This window comes from Trichosurus vulpecula, chromosome X (genome assembly GCF_011100635.1).
Source record: "Trichosurus vulpecula isolate mTriVul1 chromosome X, mTriVul1.pri, whole genome shotgun sequence".
Taxonomy (NCBI): Eukaryota; Metazoa; Chordata; class Mammalia; order Diprotodontia; family Phalangeridae; genus Trichosurus; species Trichosurus vulpecula.
The window spans coordinates 11262645-11276834 of record NC_050582.1 but is presented as its reverse complement, the minus strand read 5'-3'; the positions used below and the strand labels follow the sequence as shown (position 1 = coordinate 11276834).

General features: G+C 38.0%; 1 protein-coding gene across 3 annotated transcripts in view; it reads left to right on the top strand.

Moving 5' to 3' along the window:
- The window catches only part of DIAPH2 (diaphanous related formin 2), an 856474-nt gene that overhangs the window by 186533 nt on the left and 655751 nt on the right, over positions 1–14190 (top strand). For all 3 annotated transcript variants that reach the window (XM_036740329.1, XM_036740331.1, XM_036740330.1), the window contains one exon: positions 1971–2110. In XM_036740329.1, coding sequence (XP_036596224.1) covers positions 1971–2110 — 140 coding nt within the window. The remainder of the gene's footprint in view (positions 1–1970; positions 2111–14190) is intronic.

Sequence of the window (14190 nt, the reverse complement as noted above, 5' to 3'; positions counted from 1 at the left end):
GCATCAGCTGCCTATTGAGTATTTCAAGCTAGATGTTCTGGAGACATCTCAGATTCAACATGTCTAAAAGAGAACTCATTATTTTCCCTTCAAAACCAATTTTCTTCCAAACTTTCTTAATTCTTTCTAAGGTAGAACCATTTTTCTAGTGTCCCAGGTTCATAAACTTTGTGGTGTTTTTGGCTTCTCATTCTCCTTCACCCCACATGCCTGATCCAGCTGACAGATCTTTCCGTTTCTACATCTGGTGCATCTGTCTACTTCTCTCTACTCACATAGCTGGTCTCTTTTTTTCAGGCTGTTGTCACTGCTCACCTAGACCTTTCTTTAGTCATCTAAAAATATTTTAAAAAACTGTTATTATGAACTTGTTAAACATCATCAAACATGGTTTTTTCTATATATAAGTGTAGGCCAAGTATAGCATGAACTGCCACTCCTTTGGGAGGGTCTTGCTCACCCTTTCTGCACTCATGTTGATATGTATGGATTTTCCAGGGAGGGAAACCTTTCCCTTATGAGGTGAAAGTCAAGAAATAAATCCTTCTGTGTCAGGTATGAACCCAACAGTCTTTATTTAATCTTCCCATGGTTCGCAGACAATTGTTTGACTTAATTTTTTTTTAGTTCTAATCTTTAACTTTCTAAAAATGTTGTTTTTTTGTTCATTTGGTTGTTTTTAAAGCAGCTACGTGGCCCAATGGATAAAGCACTAACTAGACTTAGAGTCAGGAAGATCGGAGTTCCTCTCTGGCCTCAGACACTTAAAATTTGTGACCCTGGACAAATAATTTCACCTCTCTTTGTCTCAGTTTCCTCATCTGAAAAAATGGGACTAACAATAACAGCTATGTAGGGTTTTTGTGAGGATCTGTTGACATAACAAACCTGGAAGGCCATATGGATCACAAGGCCCTGCAGCTATCACTACCTCATTCATTACTCTATCTCTATCTCCAAGGAGATCCTCATAGCTCATTGATTTAAGGTCTAGTTCGCTCAGTGGTTTTCAAAAAAGCCTGTTCCTCCTCATATTTTTTTTCTTACAGCCCATTTTTCTTTACAAGTGGCTTTTTATCATTTTTATTTATACAAATACTCCTTTTCTTCCCCTTTCAGCAACCAAACTGGTCTCATATGAAAGGGTCGGTGCATTACATAAAGAATAGAAAAAGATTGCATAAAAAACTGTAAATCTCTTATGTACAACTTTTTTTTTTAAAAAGAGTATAGTAAATTTAACATTGTAGTTCTCAAATAGCCTTGCTTGTTTTTATCTCTCTCTGAATTCCCTCTAGACTGTAAGTTCCTTGAGGATAGGTATTAGGTATTATTTTGTTTTTTCTTTTTTATCCCAGCACCTCCCACAATGCCTTGCACAGAGTTAACACATAATACATTTTGTTTGAATTGGAACTGAAGAAGTTTGCTTTTTGCTTTATAAATTTTCAGATGGCATGTTACTTTTGATAAATCACCTTGACTTTTGGCATATTTAAATGAATGCATTTGGCATGTATATAATGTTTTATACTAATCACATTTTATTCTCTGTATCTTACTGAATGATAGTGGAAATCTCTTAACCTACAAAAATAATATGATAGACTTTTCAGAAGCAGAGACAGACTAATCTTAAAGCTAGATTTGTTCATCCAAGCGCTTTAGAGAGTATATTGTCACTTTATGTAGAGTGGGTGTCCACATTCTCTGTCAGACTGAAAACATTATCCGTGATTTTCCCTTTGAAATGTAGTGATTAGGATGTTCTCAGGCTCATAACATCATCAAACTCTATTAAATAGTCAACAACCCCAAAATATGCATTCAGAACCTCCTCTGTATAAGCCTATGATTCTCTGTAGTTGCATGATGAAGTAACATAATCATATGCATAAGTATTTCCTGTTTTGTTATAGTAATTTATTTCTTACTCTTGCCTAAAATAGTCTGTTTCGTTGCCTTTGTAGGGAGGACTGAAAAATAGCAAGCACGAATGTACCTTATCTTCCCAAGAATATGTCCACGAATTACGGTCTGGCATCTCAGAAGAGAAACTTCTTAACTGCCTTGAATCTTTGCGGGTGTCCTTAACCAGCAATCCTGTCAGGTATGTCCTTCACGTTTTCAAAAGGCATTTTCTCTAATTAGAAGTATTCATGCTACATATGTGTGTTTTTAGATATAATTGATTTACTTGTTATTTGAACGATGGGAGTTATTAACCTGGAAACTGACAATGGTTAATGTGTTTCAATATTGATTTAAGAATCAAGCAAATGAAATTATCCTTTATTTTTTTTAAAGTAACATCTATAAACATGCAAATTCAGTTGAAATTTTTAAATTATGTGAGGATTTTGTTGTTGGTAATTTTAAAAATGAATAGAAGTTTAATTTCTGGAATGATTTCCAAAATAATTTAGCATTATTTTAGAATAATAATTTGGTTAAGTGTTTTTTCTTTAATTCCATTGATGATTATGAAATTTTTCCCATTGTAACCTTAGCAGCGATCACCAGAAACAATTAAAAATATGGAAAAAAGGTTAGAATTTGCCCCAAGACCCTTAAGTCAGACTTCTCCCAAAGAATAAACTCACAGCAGCAAACAAGTAAAGAGACTGCCATTGCAGAACCCATTTTTCTTCTGTCTTTGTTCTTTCCTTTTTCTCTTTTCTATGATTTTAGTCAGTGCACATACAATGTTGGTCCTTCTGATTTCACTCAGCCTCTCCTCAGGGCTCAGAAGATCAGAGATCTAGAGCTGAAAGTGACCTCAGAGGTCATGTGGTCAAAGCTTCACATTTTGCAGATGAGGAAACGAGTTCTAGGGATGCAAAGTCAGTACCAGGCTCCCACAGATAGGTCCTAGTAATCAGTCCTGTGGTACTTCTTTAGCTTCTTCATATTTATCATGTTTGATGGTACAATAATAAATTACAGGAAATTCCATCATTTCTCCTGTTAGTAGACATACAGGTCATTTTCTTATTCATACAGTATCTATTAATATGTTTATCTCTACAGGTCATTTCCCCCCTTTTTATGATTGCTTTGACATGGAGTCCCAGCAGTTAAATTGCTGGATTAAAATATCTGTTTAATTTTGTGACATTGTACTTTGCTGTATTGTTATCCAGGCTGTCTTCACTAGCCTATAATTCCAGGAACAATGTATCTGAGTCCCTATTCTTCCCCTGCTCTGTCAACACTAGATTTTCCCAATTTTTTGCTATTTTTGTCAGGCAAGTGGTGTTATAAAATTTTGATGTTTATTTCTCTGATTTTGGGGGGATTTTAAGTGTCTTCTCATGTGCTTGTTTAGCCAGTCATATTTCCTCCTTGTTAATTGTTGATATCCTTTGAGCATCATCTATTGGAGAGGAGACAAATGCAGATAAGGAAGATGAAATGACTTTACCATGCCAGAATAGATCTCTGTGAGTTCCTTCTAGATTTTGCTTGGTAGACTGTTTTATTATGTATCCACTTCCAATATTTTCTTCCATTCTGTTTCTTTTTTTAGTTTTGGAGATATAACTTTTTTCTGCAAAATCATAGCTGCATATAAACAAATCCATGCATTTTTGTCTAGAATACTATCTTATATTTGACTGATGAAAATTTCTCCCTACTCCACAATTGCAACATGTGTATTATCTAGTTTGCTTCCAGTTTTGGGAGATTTTAAAATATCTACATTGCTAATCTAGCTTCCATGTTTCATGTTGTGTTGACCTCAAGCCATTTGTCTTGGCCATGCAGCTCTCTAGTTTTTTTTCCTAGCAGTTTTTATTGAGTAATGATTCTTTCCTATAGTGCTTTGTAAGTGTGGGTTTGTTAAATTCTAATATTTTCTATTCATTGGCTTCTTTTTCTGGCTTCTCTATCCTACTGGGTGGATTTCTTTATTCTTTTTATACTGTAGTACCAGATGGTTTTTAAAAATTATTGCTTTTCTGGTACATTTTGAGATTTCATAGTGCTAGTTCCCCTTTGCTGATTTTCCTGATCACAGTTCTTTATGTTTTTGTGAGCTTATACATATAAATTTTCTTATTACTTTAGCTAATTCTCAGATAGATCCTGTTGCTATTTTATTAAATCTTTTAAGTTGGTTTGTATTACAGTCTTTGCTAGATTTGTTTAACTTAACCATGGGTAGGAGATACCCTGCCATTTATTTAGTTCTTCATGTGCTAATTATCATAAAAGGATTTTTTAACATAAATTGCTGTCACATCTTATAAGGATGCATTGTATGTTGTTAAAATCTGACAAGTTAATTTAATATTTTGATACAGAATTTTACCTTTAGATGTTTTCCTGTGATAATTAAGATAATGGAAACTGAGTTTTGTTTAGCCAGAGAGGAGAAATATCAGAAGTCATATTTCTCCCTCTGCAAACTTTAGTTGTTTAATCAAAAATGTTCCTATGAAAAAATCAGAGGGTCACTTTAAACCAGTGGTTCTTAGCCATTTTTTGTGTCATGGACCCTTTTCGGCAACCTGGTGAAGCCTATGAACACCTCAGAGTGTTTTTTAAATGCAATTTATTTATTTAACATATTTGGTTTTCAGCATTGATTTTCACAACATTTTGAATTACGAATTTTCTCCCCATTTCTACCCTCCCCCCCACTCCAAGATGGCTTATATTCTCGTTGCCCTGTTCCCCAGTCAGCCCTCCCCTCTATCACCCCCTTCCCCTCTCATCCCCTTTTCCCTTCCTTTCTTGTAGGGCAAGATAAATTTCTACACCCCATTGCCTGTGTATCTTATTTTTTAGTTGCATATAAAAATTTTTTTGTTTTTGAACATCTGTTTTTAAAACTTTGAGTTCCAAATTCTCTCCCCTCTTCCCTTCCCACCCACCCTCCCTAAGAAGTTGAGCAATTCAACCTAGGCCACACATGCATTATTATGTATAACCCTTCCACAATACTCATGTTGTGAAAGGCTAACTACATTTTGCTCCTTCCCAACCCATCCCACTTTATTGAATTTTCTCCCTTGACCCTGTCCCCTTTCCAAAGTGTTTGTTTTGATTACCTCCACCCCCATCTGCCCTCCCCTCCATCATCCCCCCACCTTTTATTTTATTTTTATTTTTTTTTTATCTTCCTCCCTCTTCTTTCCTGTGGGGTAAGATACCCAACTGAGTATGTATGGTATTCCCCCTCAGGCCAAATCTGATGAGAGCAAGGTTCACTCATTCCCCCCTCACCTGCCCTCTCCCCTCCTCCCATAGAACTGCTTCCTCTTGCCACGTTTATGCGAGATAATCCACCCCATTCTATCTCTCCCTATCTCCCTCTCTCAGTATGTTACTCTCTCATCCCTTAATTTCATTTTATTTCTTTTAGATATCTTCCCTTCATCTTCAACTCACCCTGTGTCTGCTCTCTCTCTTTTACATATATATATATAAACATATATATATATATACACATACATACACATACATACATATACACATAGATATATACATACATACACATTCACTTATATATATACATAAACATATATATATATATATATATGCATATTCCCTTCAACTATCCTAATACTGAGGTCTCATGAATCATACTCATCATCTTTCCATGTAGGAATGTAAACAAAACAGTTCAACTTTAGTAAGTCCCTTGCAATTTCTGTTTCTTGATTACCTTTTCATGCTTCTCTTGATTCTTGTGTTTGAAAGTCAAATTTTCTATTCAGTTCTGGTCTTTTCACTGAGAAAGCTTGAAAGTCCTCTATTTTATTGAAACTCCATATTTTGCCTTGGAACATGATACTCAGTTTTGCTGGGTAGGTGATTCTAGGATTTAATCCTAGCTCCATTGACCTCCAGAATATCGCATTCCAAGCCCTTCGATCTCTTAATGTAGAAGCTGCCAGATCTTGGGTTATTCTGATTGGGTTTCCACAATACTCAAATTGTTTCTTTCTGGCTGCTTGCAGTATTTTCTCCTTGATCTGGGAGCTCTGGAATTTGGCAACAATATTCCTAGGAGATTTCTTTTTGGGATCTATTTGAGGAGGCGATCGATGGATTCTTTCAATTTCTATTTTGCCCTGTGGCTCTAGAATATCAGGGCAGTTCTCCTTGATAATTTCCTGAAAGATGATATCTAGGCTCTTTTTTTGATCATGGCTTTCATGTAGTCCAATAATTTTTAAATTATCTCTCCTGGATCTATTTTCCAGGTCAGTGGTTTTTCCAAGGAGATATTTCACATTGTCTTCCATTTTTTCATTCCTCTGGTTCTGTTTTATAATATCCTGATTTCTCATAAAGTCACTAGCTTCCACTTGCTCCAATCTAATTTTTAAAGTAGTATTATCTTCAGTGGTCTTTTGGACCTCCTTTTCCATTTGGCTAATTCTGCCTTTCAAGGCATTCTTCTCCTCATTGGCTTTTTGGAGCTCTTTTACCATTTGAGTTAGTCTGTTTTTTAAGGTGTTGTTTTCTTCAGTGTATTTTTCAGTATTTTTTTGGGTCTCCTTTAGCAAGTCATTGACTTGTTTTTCATGGTTTTCTCGCATCCTTCTCATTTCTCTTCCCAATTTTTCCTCTACTTCTCTGACTTGTTTTTCCAAATCCTTTTTGAGTTCTTCTATGGCCTGGGGCCAGTTCATGTTTTTCTTGGAGGCTTTTGTTGTAGGCTCTATGACTTTGTTGTCTTCTTTAGGCTGTATGTTTTGGTCTTCTTTGTCACCAAAGAAAGAATGCAAAGTCTGAGACTGAATCTGGGTGTGTTTTCGCTGCCTGGCCATATTCCCAACCAACTAACTTGACCCTTGAGTTTTTCAGTGGGGTATGACTGCTTGTAGACTAACGAGTTCTATGTTCCACGTTTGGGGGGGAGGTGCCAGCTCTGTCAGAGCCGCACTCCTCCTTCCCCAAGGACCCCCAGTCCAGACTGGGCATAGATCTTCAGCAGGCTATTGCACCCCTGCTATGATCCGCCACTTAACTCCTCCCACCAGGTGGGCCTGGAGCGGGAAGCAACAGCAGCTGTAGCTGCCCCACCTCCGCTGCCCCCGGGGCTGGAAGCCGAACCGGGAACTCCTTCCACTCCCGCAGCTTTTCCCACTAACCTTCTCCGCAGTCTTTGGTGTTTGTGGGTCGAGGGGTCTGGTAACCGCCGCAGCTCACATATTCAGGGCGCTAGGGCCCCCTCCGCCCGGCTTCTGGTCTGGATCGTCCATGCCGCTCAGGCTGGGCTCTGCTCCACTCCGTTCCCAGCTCCCAGCTCCCAGCTCCCAGCTCCGTGTGGAATAGACCTCACCCAGAGACCATCCAGGCTGTCCTGGGCTGGAGCCCTGCTTCCCTCTGCTGTTCTGTGGTTTCTGCCGTTCTAGAATTGGTTCAGAGCCATTTTTATAGGTTTTTGGAGGGACTCGGGTACGGAGCTCACTCTAGTCCCTGCTTACCAGCCGCCATCTTCCTCAGAGTGTTTTTTAAAAGCATAAAATAAAATACATAGGATTATAACTGTAACCAAAGGTTATTGAAAATCACTTACTATGGAAATGTTCATGGACTCCCTGAGATCTTAACTCCAGGTAATGAACCCCTGCTCTGGCTTTCACTGAATCTCTTTTCCTACTACTATTGATTAACCTCGTAGAAACCCTCTAGGTCTTCAGGTATGGCCCTTTGACTGAATCCAAACTTCCCAGAACAAATCCCTTTAATGAAATGATTTGTTCTGTAAAACTTGAACTCAGTCAAAAGACTGCATCCAAGGACCTAGTAGGCCACAGGTTCCCCATCCCAGGACTAGGTGGCATCCATGTTCCCTTCTAGCTTGATGTGTCCTATGATCCTGCTCTGTATTTTTCATTTTTGAAAGGCCAACTCCTTCAATATTTGAATAAAACTTTGATAGCATGAGTGTAAGTCCTCCCTCCATTAATGCAGATTACATCTCCAGACTATAGGAGGTGACCGTCCCTTAGTGGCTACCTGATTATCTTCTATGAAGTACGTATTATTTTACAGACGAGGGAACTAAGGCTCACAGAGATTTAGTGACTTGCACATGGACAGACAAGTATTAGAATTAGGATTAGAAACCAGATCTTTTGACTCTATTTCCCACATTCTTGCCTCTGTGGCCTACTACCTCTTAATCCTTTTCCCTTTATTTGAGGGAACACTATACTTCAGGAGCAAGAGCATTATGGGGGAGGAACTTAGGTAAAAATACCCACATCCTTGGTCACATGGCTTTTTACCCCCATACTCACATTTGTTCTTCATACTCTTCCTGCTCACATAGTATTATTGGTATAAACTCTGCAAGTGGGTTTTAGAGAAGGAAGGTCCTTCAATAGTAGCTGGTAGCCAGCATTTACACAGCGCTTTCAGTTTTGAGAAGTGCTTTACAAATATTGTCTCATTGTATCCTCAGAACAACCCCATTTTGTTGACGAGGAAGCTGAGGTATACAAAAGTTAAGTAAGTTGCTAGTAGGTGTTAGAGGCCACATTTGAACTATGGTCTTCCTGACTACAGGTCCGCTTAGCTCCCTCTATAAGAGTTAAACTGTAAGGATAGAATATGTATGTATGTATGTATGTAACTATGTATGCATATGTAACTATGTATACTTATATTTGGGGTTTTCTTGGTGAAGATACTGAAGTGCTTTACCATTTTCTTCTCCAGCTCATTTTACACATGAAGAGACTGTTGCAAACAGAGTTAGGTGACTTGCCTCGAGTCACACGTCTGGTAAGGGTCTGAGGCCAGATTTGAACTCAGGAAGATGAATCTTTCTGACTCCAGGCCTGGCACCCTATCCATTGTACCACCTGGCTGCCCCCTCTAAGGAGAAGGTACTTTTAAAATGAAGATGTCTCAGTATGGGCAAAAATGCAGCCAAATATATAGGTTTTATTTTTCTAAGTTCAAAATCAGAAGAGTGCTAGTTAGCACCAGGAGAACCAGATTTCCAATGCAGTCCAAAAGAGACTTTGATTACGATAATCAAAATGTCTTTTCTGGAGCTTTCCCCATCTAATAGCAAATAAATTGTGTTTCTTCCAGCATATGCTGCAGCAGCACTTCAGGCCACAATTAGGCCATATAGCCAGTGAGATGATGATTCTGTGTGTGTGTGTGTGTGTGTGTGTGTGAGAGAGAGAGAGAGAGAGACCATTTACGGAGATGCTTTTTCTGTTGGTTCAGATATAGCAACCCTTCCACACCTTCTCATTTTGTCCAATTCTTGTTCCTCCCCTTCCCTAGGGTCAACATGGAGCATTTGATTAAGCATCCTAGAAACATGTGCCCAATCCATCAACATCTGGGGGCACCAATATGGTACTTGGCCCTTGCTTTCACTTTAATGATGAGCCCCCCTCTTTTTCCTAAAGAATCATTACATCATACATGGAAGTCATCATTGCTAATATGCTTCATTAGTTGCTTTCTGAGATACTCATGATAGAGTCAGTTAGATGGTTTAGTAGATAGTGTTCGGGCCTGGAGGCAGAAGGAAACCTGGCTTTGAATCCATTCTCAGACGCTACGTGTGTGACCTTGTGCAAGCCATTCAACCTTGGTTCACCTCAATTTCCTCATCTCTAAAATGGGGATAATAATAGCACCTACTGCCCAGGGTTTTGTGAGGATCACATGAGATAAGAAAGTGCTTAGCACAGTGCCTGGCACATAGTTGGTACTAGCTATTATTGTTGTTATTTCATTATAAATTGACTCCCAGCCATAAAGCATTGGGGTTCAAAAGAAGAGTTTTAATGTCAGGAAGCCATTTTGGATCATTGAAAGTGCTGCACACTTTGGAATCAAGAAGAAAACAGATCATATCAAAGTTGATTTTAAGTAGTAAACATTTAAGAACCTTTGCTAAAAATGATGACTTGTATAGCATTAAATTCCTGATATATTTGATCTTTATGTCTTCATAAGACTTACTAATCTGAACCTCAATTCCTTTACAAACTCCCTCTTCCCATTTGCCTGCAGGGAATTGCTAACAAAGGGTGTGTATAGTTAATACTTCCAGAGTTAATTTAGCAGTTGACTTTGAATCTTTAATGGCTAGGCCTCCTGTATTCATTTTAATAAAGCTATTTTTTTTATTTATTTATTTTTTTATTTTTTATTTTTTTTGCTTTTTGGCAGGGCAATTGGGGTTAAGTGACTTGCCCAAGGTCACACAGCTAGTACAAGTGTTAAGTGTCAAGTGTCTGAGGCCGGATTTGAACTCAGGTCCTCCTGACTCCAGGGCCAGTGCTCTACTCACTGCGCCACCTAGCTGCCCAAATAATAAAGCTATTTTAAGATTTTTTTCCCCCAAATTCAAATGCTTTCAGTAAGCTGCATTACAATGTCTGTATGTACCACATAGATTTTTCTCTGGATTGAAGAGGTGGGTTTGGGAGATTTGAAGACTCTCTTTGAGATGATGGTAGACAGATGAACTCTCTGTGAAGGAAAATAAACAGGGATAAGCTAGAAGAGTACTTGGATTGAGAATTCCCTGTATGCCGAAGCTTAATTTAAAAAATACATTGTTATTTATATCTTTTGCTTTTTTAATCACCAAAATTTCCCCAAGCATTGCCCTCCCTCCTCTCAAACAGCCATCTCTTACAATCAATAATATTTTTAAGAAGAAAAAAAATGAAGAGGGAAAAAGCCAACAATAAAATTAAGTACATCCCAAAATTGAAAATATGTGGAATGTAGCACATCTGTGGACCTTTACAAAAGTGTGTAGTGGTGAGGTGTCCTTTCACATCTGTTCTTTGGAATCATGCTTGTTCTTTGTAAATTTATAACATTCAAAGCATCCACAACACTACAAATGGAAAGAATGACCCTCAAACAATCAAAAGCTTAATCTTCAGAGTCTTACAGCTAGGTAATCCAGCCAGGCAGAGTTCTTAACAACTGGATCTGTCTAAAATTGGAATGAGCTCTCTGAGGAGGTATAGTGAGTTCCCCATCATTGGAATCTTCCTCTAGGTTCTTTGTTTTCCTTCTTTAACTTCCTCAGTACCTTTTAGAGACATAAAATTCTCAGATAAGTGTTCACCCCCACCCCTTAAACTATTAATTATTCATTAGCATGAAGCCCCTCCCACTTACTCAAATCAACTTAGCTTTGCAGGTTTCTCTTGACTCTTCTGCTTGCTTTTCAAAGTTCCTACTTAACTCTCCTCTTTTTATCAGAAATGCTTGAAATCAGTCCTCCGTTCCATTAAAGATCTCACCCCTGTAGGGTTCTACTCAGCTTTGCAGAAGATGTTATTCTTGGTTATCAACCTTTATCTTTTGGGTTATTTTGAAATATCGTCTTCTAACATCCCTCATTTATAGCAGAAGCTGCCAAATCTTATGTGATCCTGATCCTGATTCCTTGGTACTTGACCTACTTCTTTCTGGATGCTTGCAGTATTTTTTCTTTGATGTAAAAGCTCAGGATTTTGGTTTATGATGTTCTTGGAACATTTCTTTTTAGGGTTTCATTTGGTGGGTTCTTTCTGTCTTACTTGACCCTCTGCTTCCAATAGATCTGGGCTGTTTTCATTTTTGATCTCTTGAAATAGAGTATCCTGGTCTTTCTGGGAGGAGTCCAGCGAATTTTACATAATCTAATGATCTCTTGTTGATCTGTTTTCCAAGTTACTTGCATTTGATATCAGATATCTTACTTCTTCTTTTATTTTTTTTCAGTCTTTTAACTTTGTTTTAATATTCCTTCATTTCCTATGGAGTCATTGATTTTTTTCTTTGGTCTATTGTAGCTTTCAGGGACTTCCTTGCTTGAGTAAAGTTTCTCTCTTTCTTTTCCCAACTATTCACTCTCCATCTACTTCTTTCTACCAGTGTTTTTATTTCATTAAAAAAAATCTCTTCCTTTATTTCTTCTAGCAATTCAAGTAGTGCTTGTGAAAAATGCTACCCTCCACCCCCTCCCAGCCTCTGCTTGCTGTTACTGTCTCTTTGTGGGGGATGTCTAGATCTACAATATTTTTTTAAAACTGCTCATTGTCATCTTAGGTTTACTTAAATCCCCAGCTTCAGTTCCTAAATTTGGGATTTGCAAAAAATCAGGACTAGACTCTGCCACCTGCTGTGCTTTTGGGTGAGCTTTATTGGCTCTGATTGATGTCATCTCAGGTCACCAGTCAGTTTCTGGTCTGACTTCATCTTTTTCAGTTACTACATAGAGATAGATTTTCCTCTTTGCTACTGGTGAACACAATCAGAATTGTGCTGAGTTTCCTGTACTGATCTCTGCCTCCTTGGGGCAGGCCCTTCTCGATCGTTGAAGTTCTGGAGCACTGGATCTTCAGAGTTCTCTCTGGTATCTTAGGATAGGGTTAGGGAACTCTTAGGCCAGTTTCTTAGTCCTGAATTCCACTGCATGGCATTGGTTGCTGCTTCTCTCTAGGGCTTCCAAGGTTCCCACTGTGGGTTTCAGACAACCCTGAGGATTTCTGCCCACCTTGGGACTTTTTTTTTCTCTCTGATTCTTTCTTAGAATAACCCTCCATGTTTGCTGCTTCTGAAAACAGAGCCATGTATCATCCATGTATCTTTGGCCTGCCTCCAGTTGTGCTGGGAGGCTGCCCACTTGTTTGCTTGGCTTGGCACTGGCTTTTTGGGCTTGACTCCCTTTTCTATTGCCCATGAGCTCATGATTGATTGTGGTGTGGTGTGGGGTGTGTGTGTGTGTATGTGTAATTCAAGGACAGAAGAGGTCACTTGCTGTAGTTGCTTGATCTTTGTTCAGTCTGGTGAATTTTAGGCTTCTGCCAGCATATTAGATATGTGGGAGCTGGGTAATCTTGTGCTATAAAATTTAACATGTCTGTGGTAAACTTTCTGTTTTAAAAGTACATGCACAGAGTTCCACTGTATGATTTATTAATGTAAAAGTTAAAGCAAGCTACTTTGAGAATATCAATATTCAAATGTTCCAATCTGCAGTCCAGTGACACTGGCCTCCTCGCTGTTCCTCTCACAATACGCACCATCTCCTTACTCCCAGCACTTGTCTTGGCTGCCCTTTGTCTCCTCCTCTGTGCTCCCAGGCTTCCTTGGGTCTCCTTAATCATTGTACCTTCTCTCTGATAATCACCTCTACCCTATTCTCTATAGATTTTGTTTGAATATAGCTGGTTGCATGTTCAATCCCTTCTTGGACCATGAGGTCTTTAAGAATGGGAATGGCTTTGGGTTTTGCTTTTATTTTTGGATTTTCTTTGTATCTTCAAACACTTCCATGATGTTTGGCATATTATAGGCACTTAATAATTTCTCATTAGTTTGGTTATTGAACTATTGTTTGTAGTTACTTCTTGTAATGATTTTTTTAGGTCCTGTGTATGATTCTAGAATTTTTGTGTATATGAAATTCTGACTGAGGTTTTTCAAACCTGGTGCCTTAAAAGACACCCTAGGAAATTTTTACTGTGTGTACGCTTAGACTGACTTTCTTAGATGGTTGTCTTATTTCCAAACTTACTTGACATTTGAAGTCTTTTAATCTTTATATTTTACACTTTGGTCCAAGATATCATGTAGAAGGCTATTGTAATACTTATTAAAACTTTAAAAAGTACTTTTTATCCCAAATTCCTCCATGAGGCAAAGAGTGATAAATATTTTTTGATATAATTTTGTCAAAATATCGAATGTTGTGGTATATATTAGATAAAGTAGGAAGGCTTACCCTGTTAGATCTGAGAGTCACAGGGGCCCAGTCTGGTTTGTGGCAGGAGGGAAATAAGAAGGTTTACCAGAGTTCAGGAAGCATAGTTTGGAAATGAATGACAAGTTTGTTTGCTTTGTTGTTCTGTTTTTTTTTTCTTTACCTCCAGATTTGTTTACATCAAAAATAAAATATAATTGTTATTTCAGCAGGCCACCATCCAATTATTGTTAACCTTGGAAATCCATTAGTAACCAACCTTTTTCTGACATAAGTTGATAAAAATTGCTGTTCAGTTCATTTATTGGTTTACTTCAAAGTGTTTGGCTAAGTGAGATAGAATAGAATCCTTGAGAATTGATGTAAAAGATTTCCCTTTTTATCATAAAGAAATAGAGAAGCTTACTTATAGGACAATCCCAATTTCCTAAAATGAAATGGCAATCTGATTTGAAGTAAAAGAAAATGTCTACCAAAGTTTG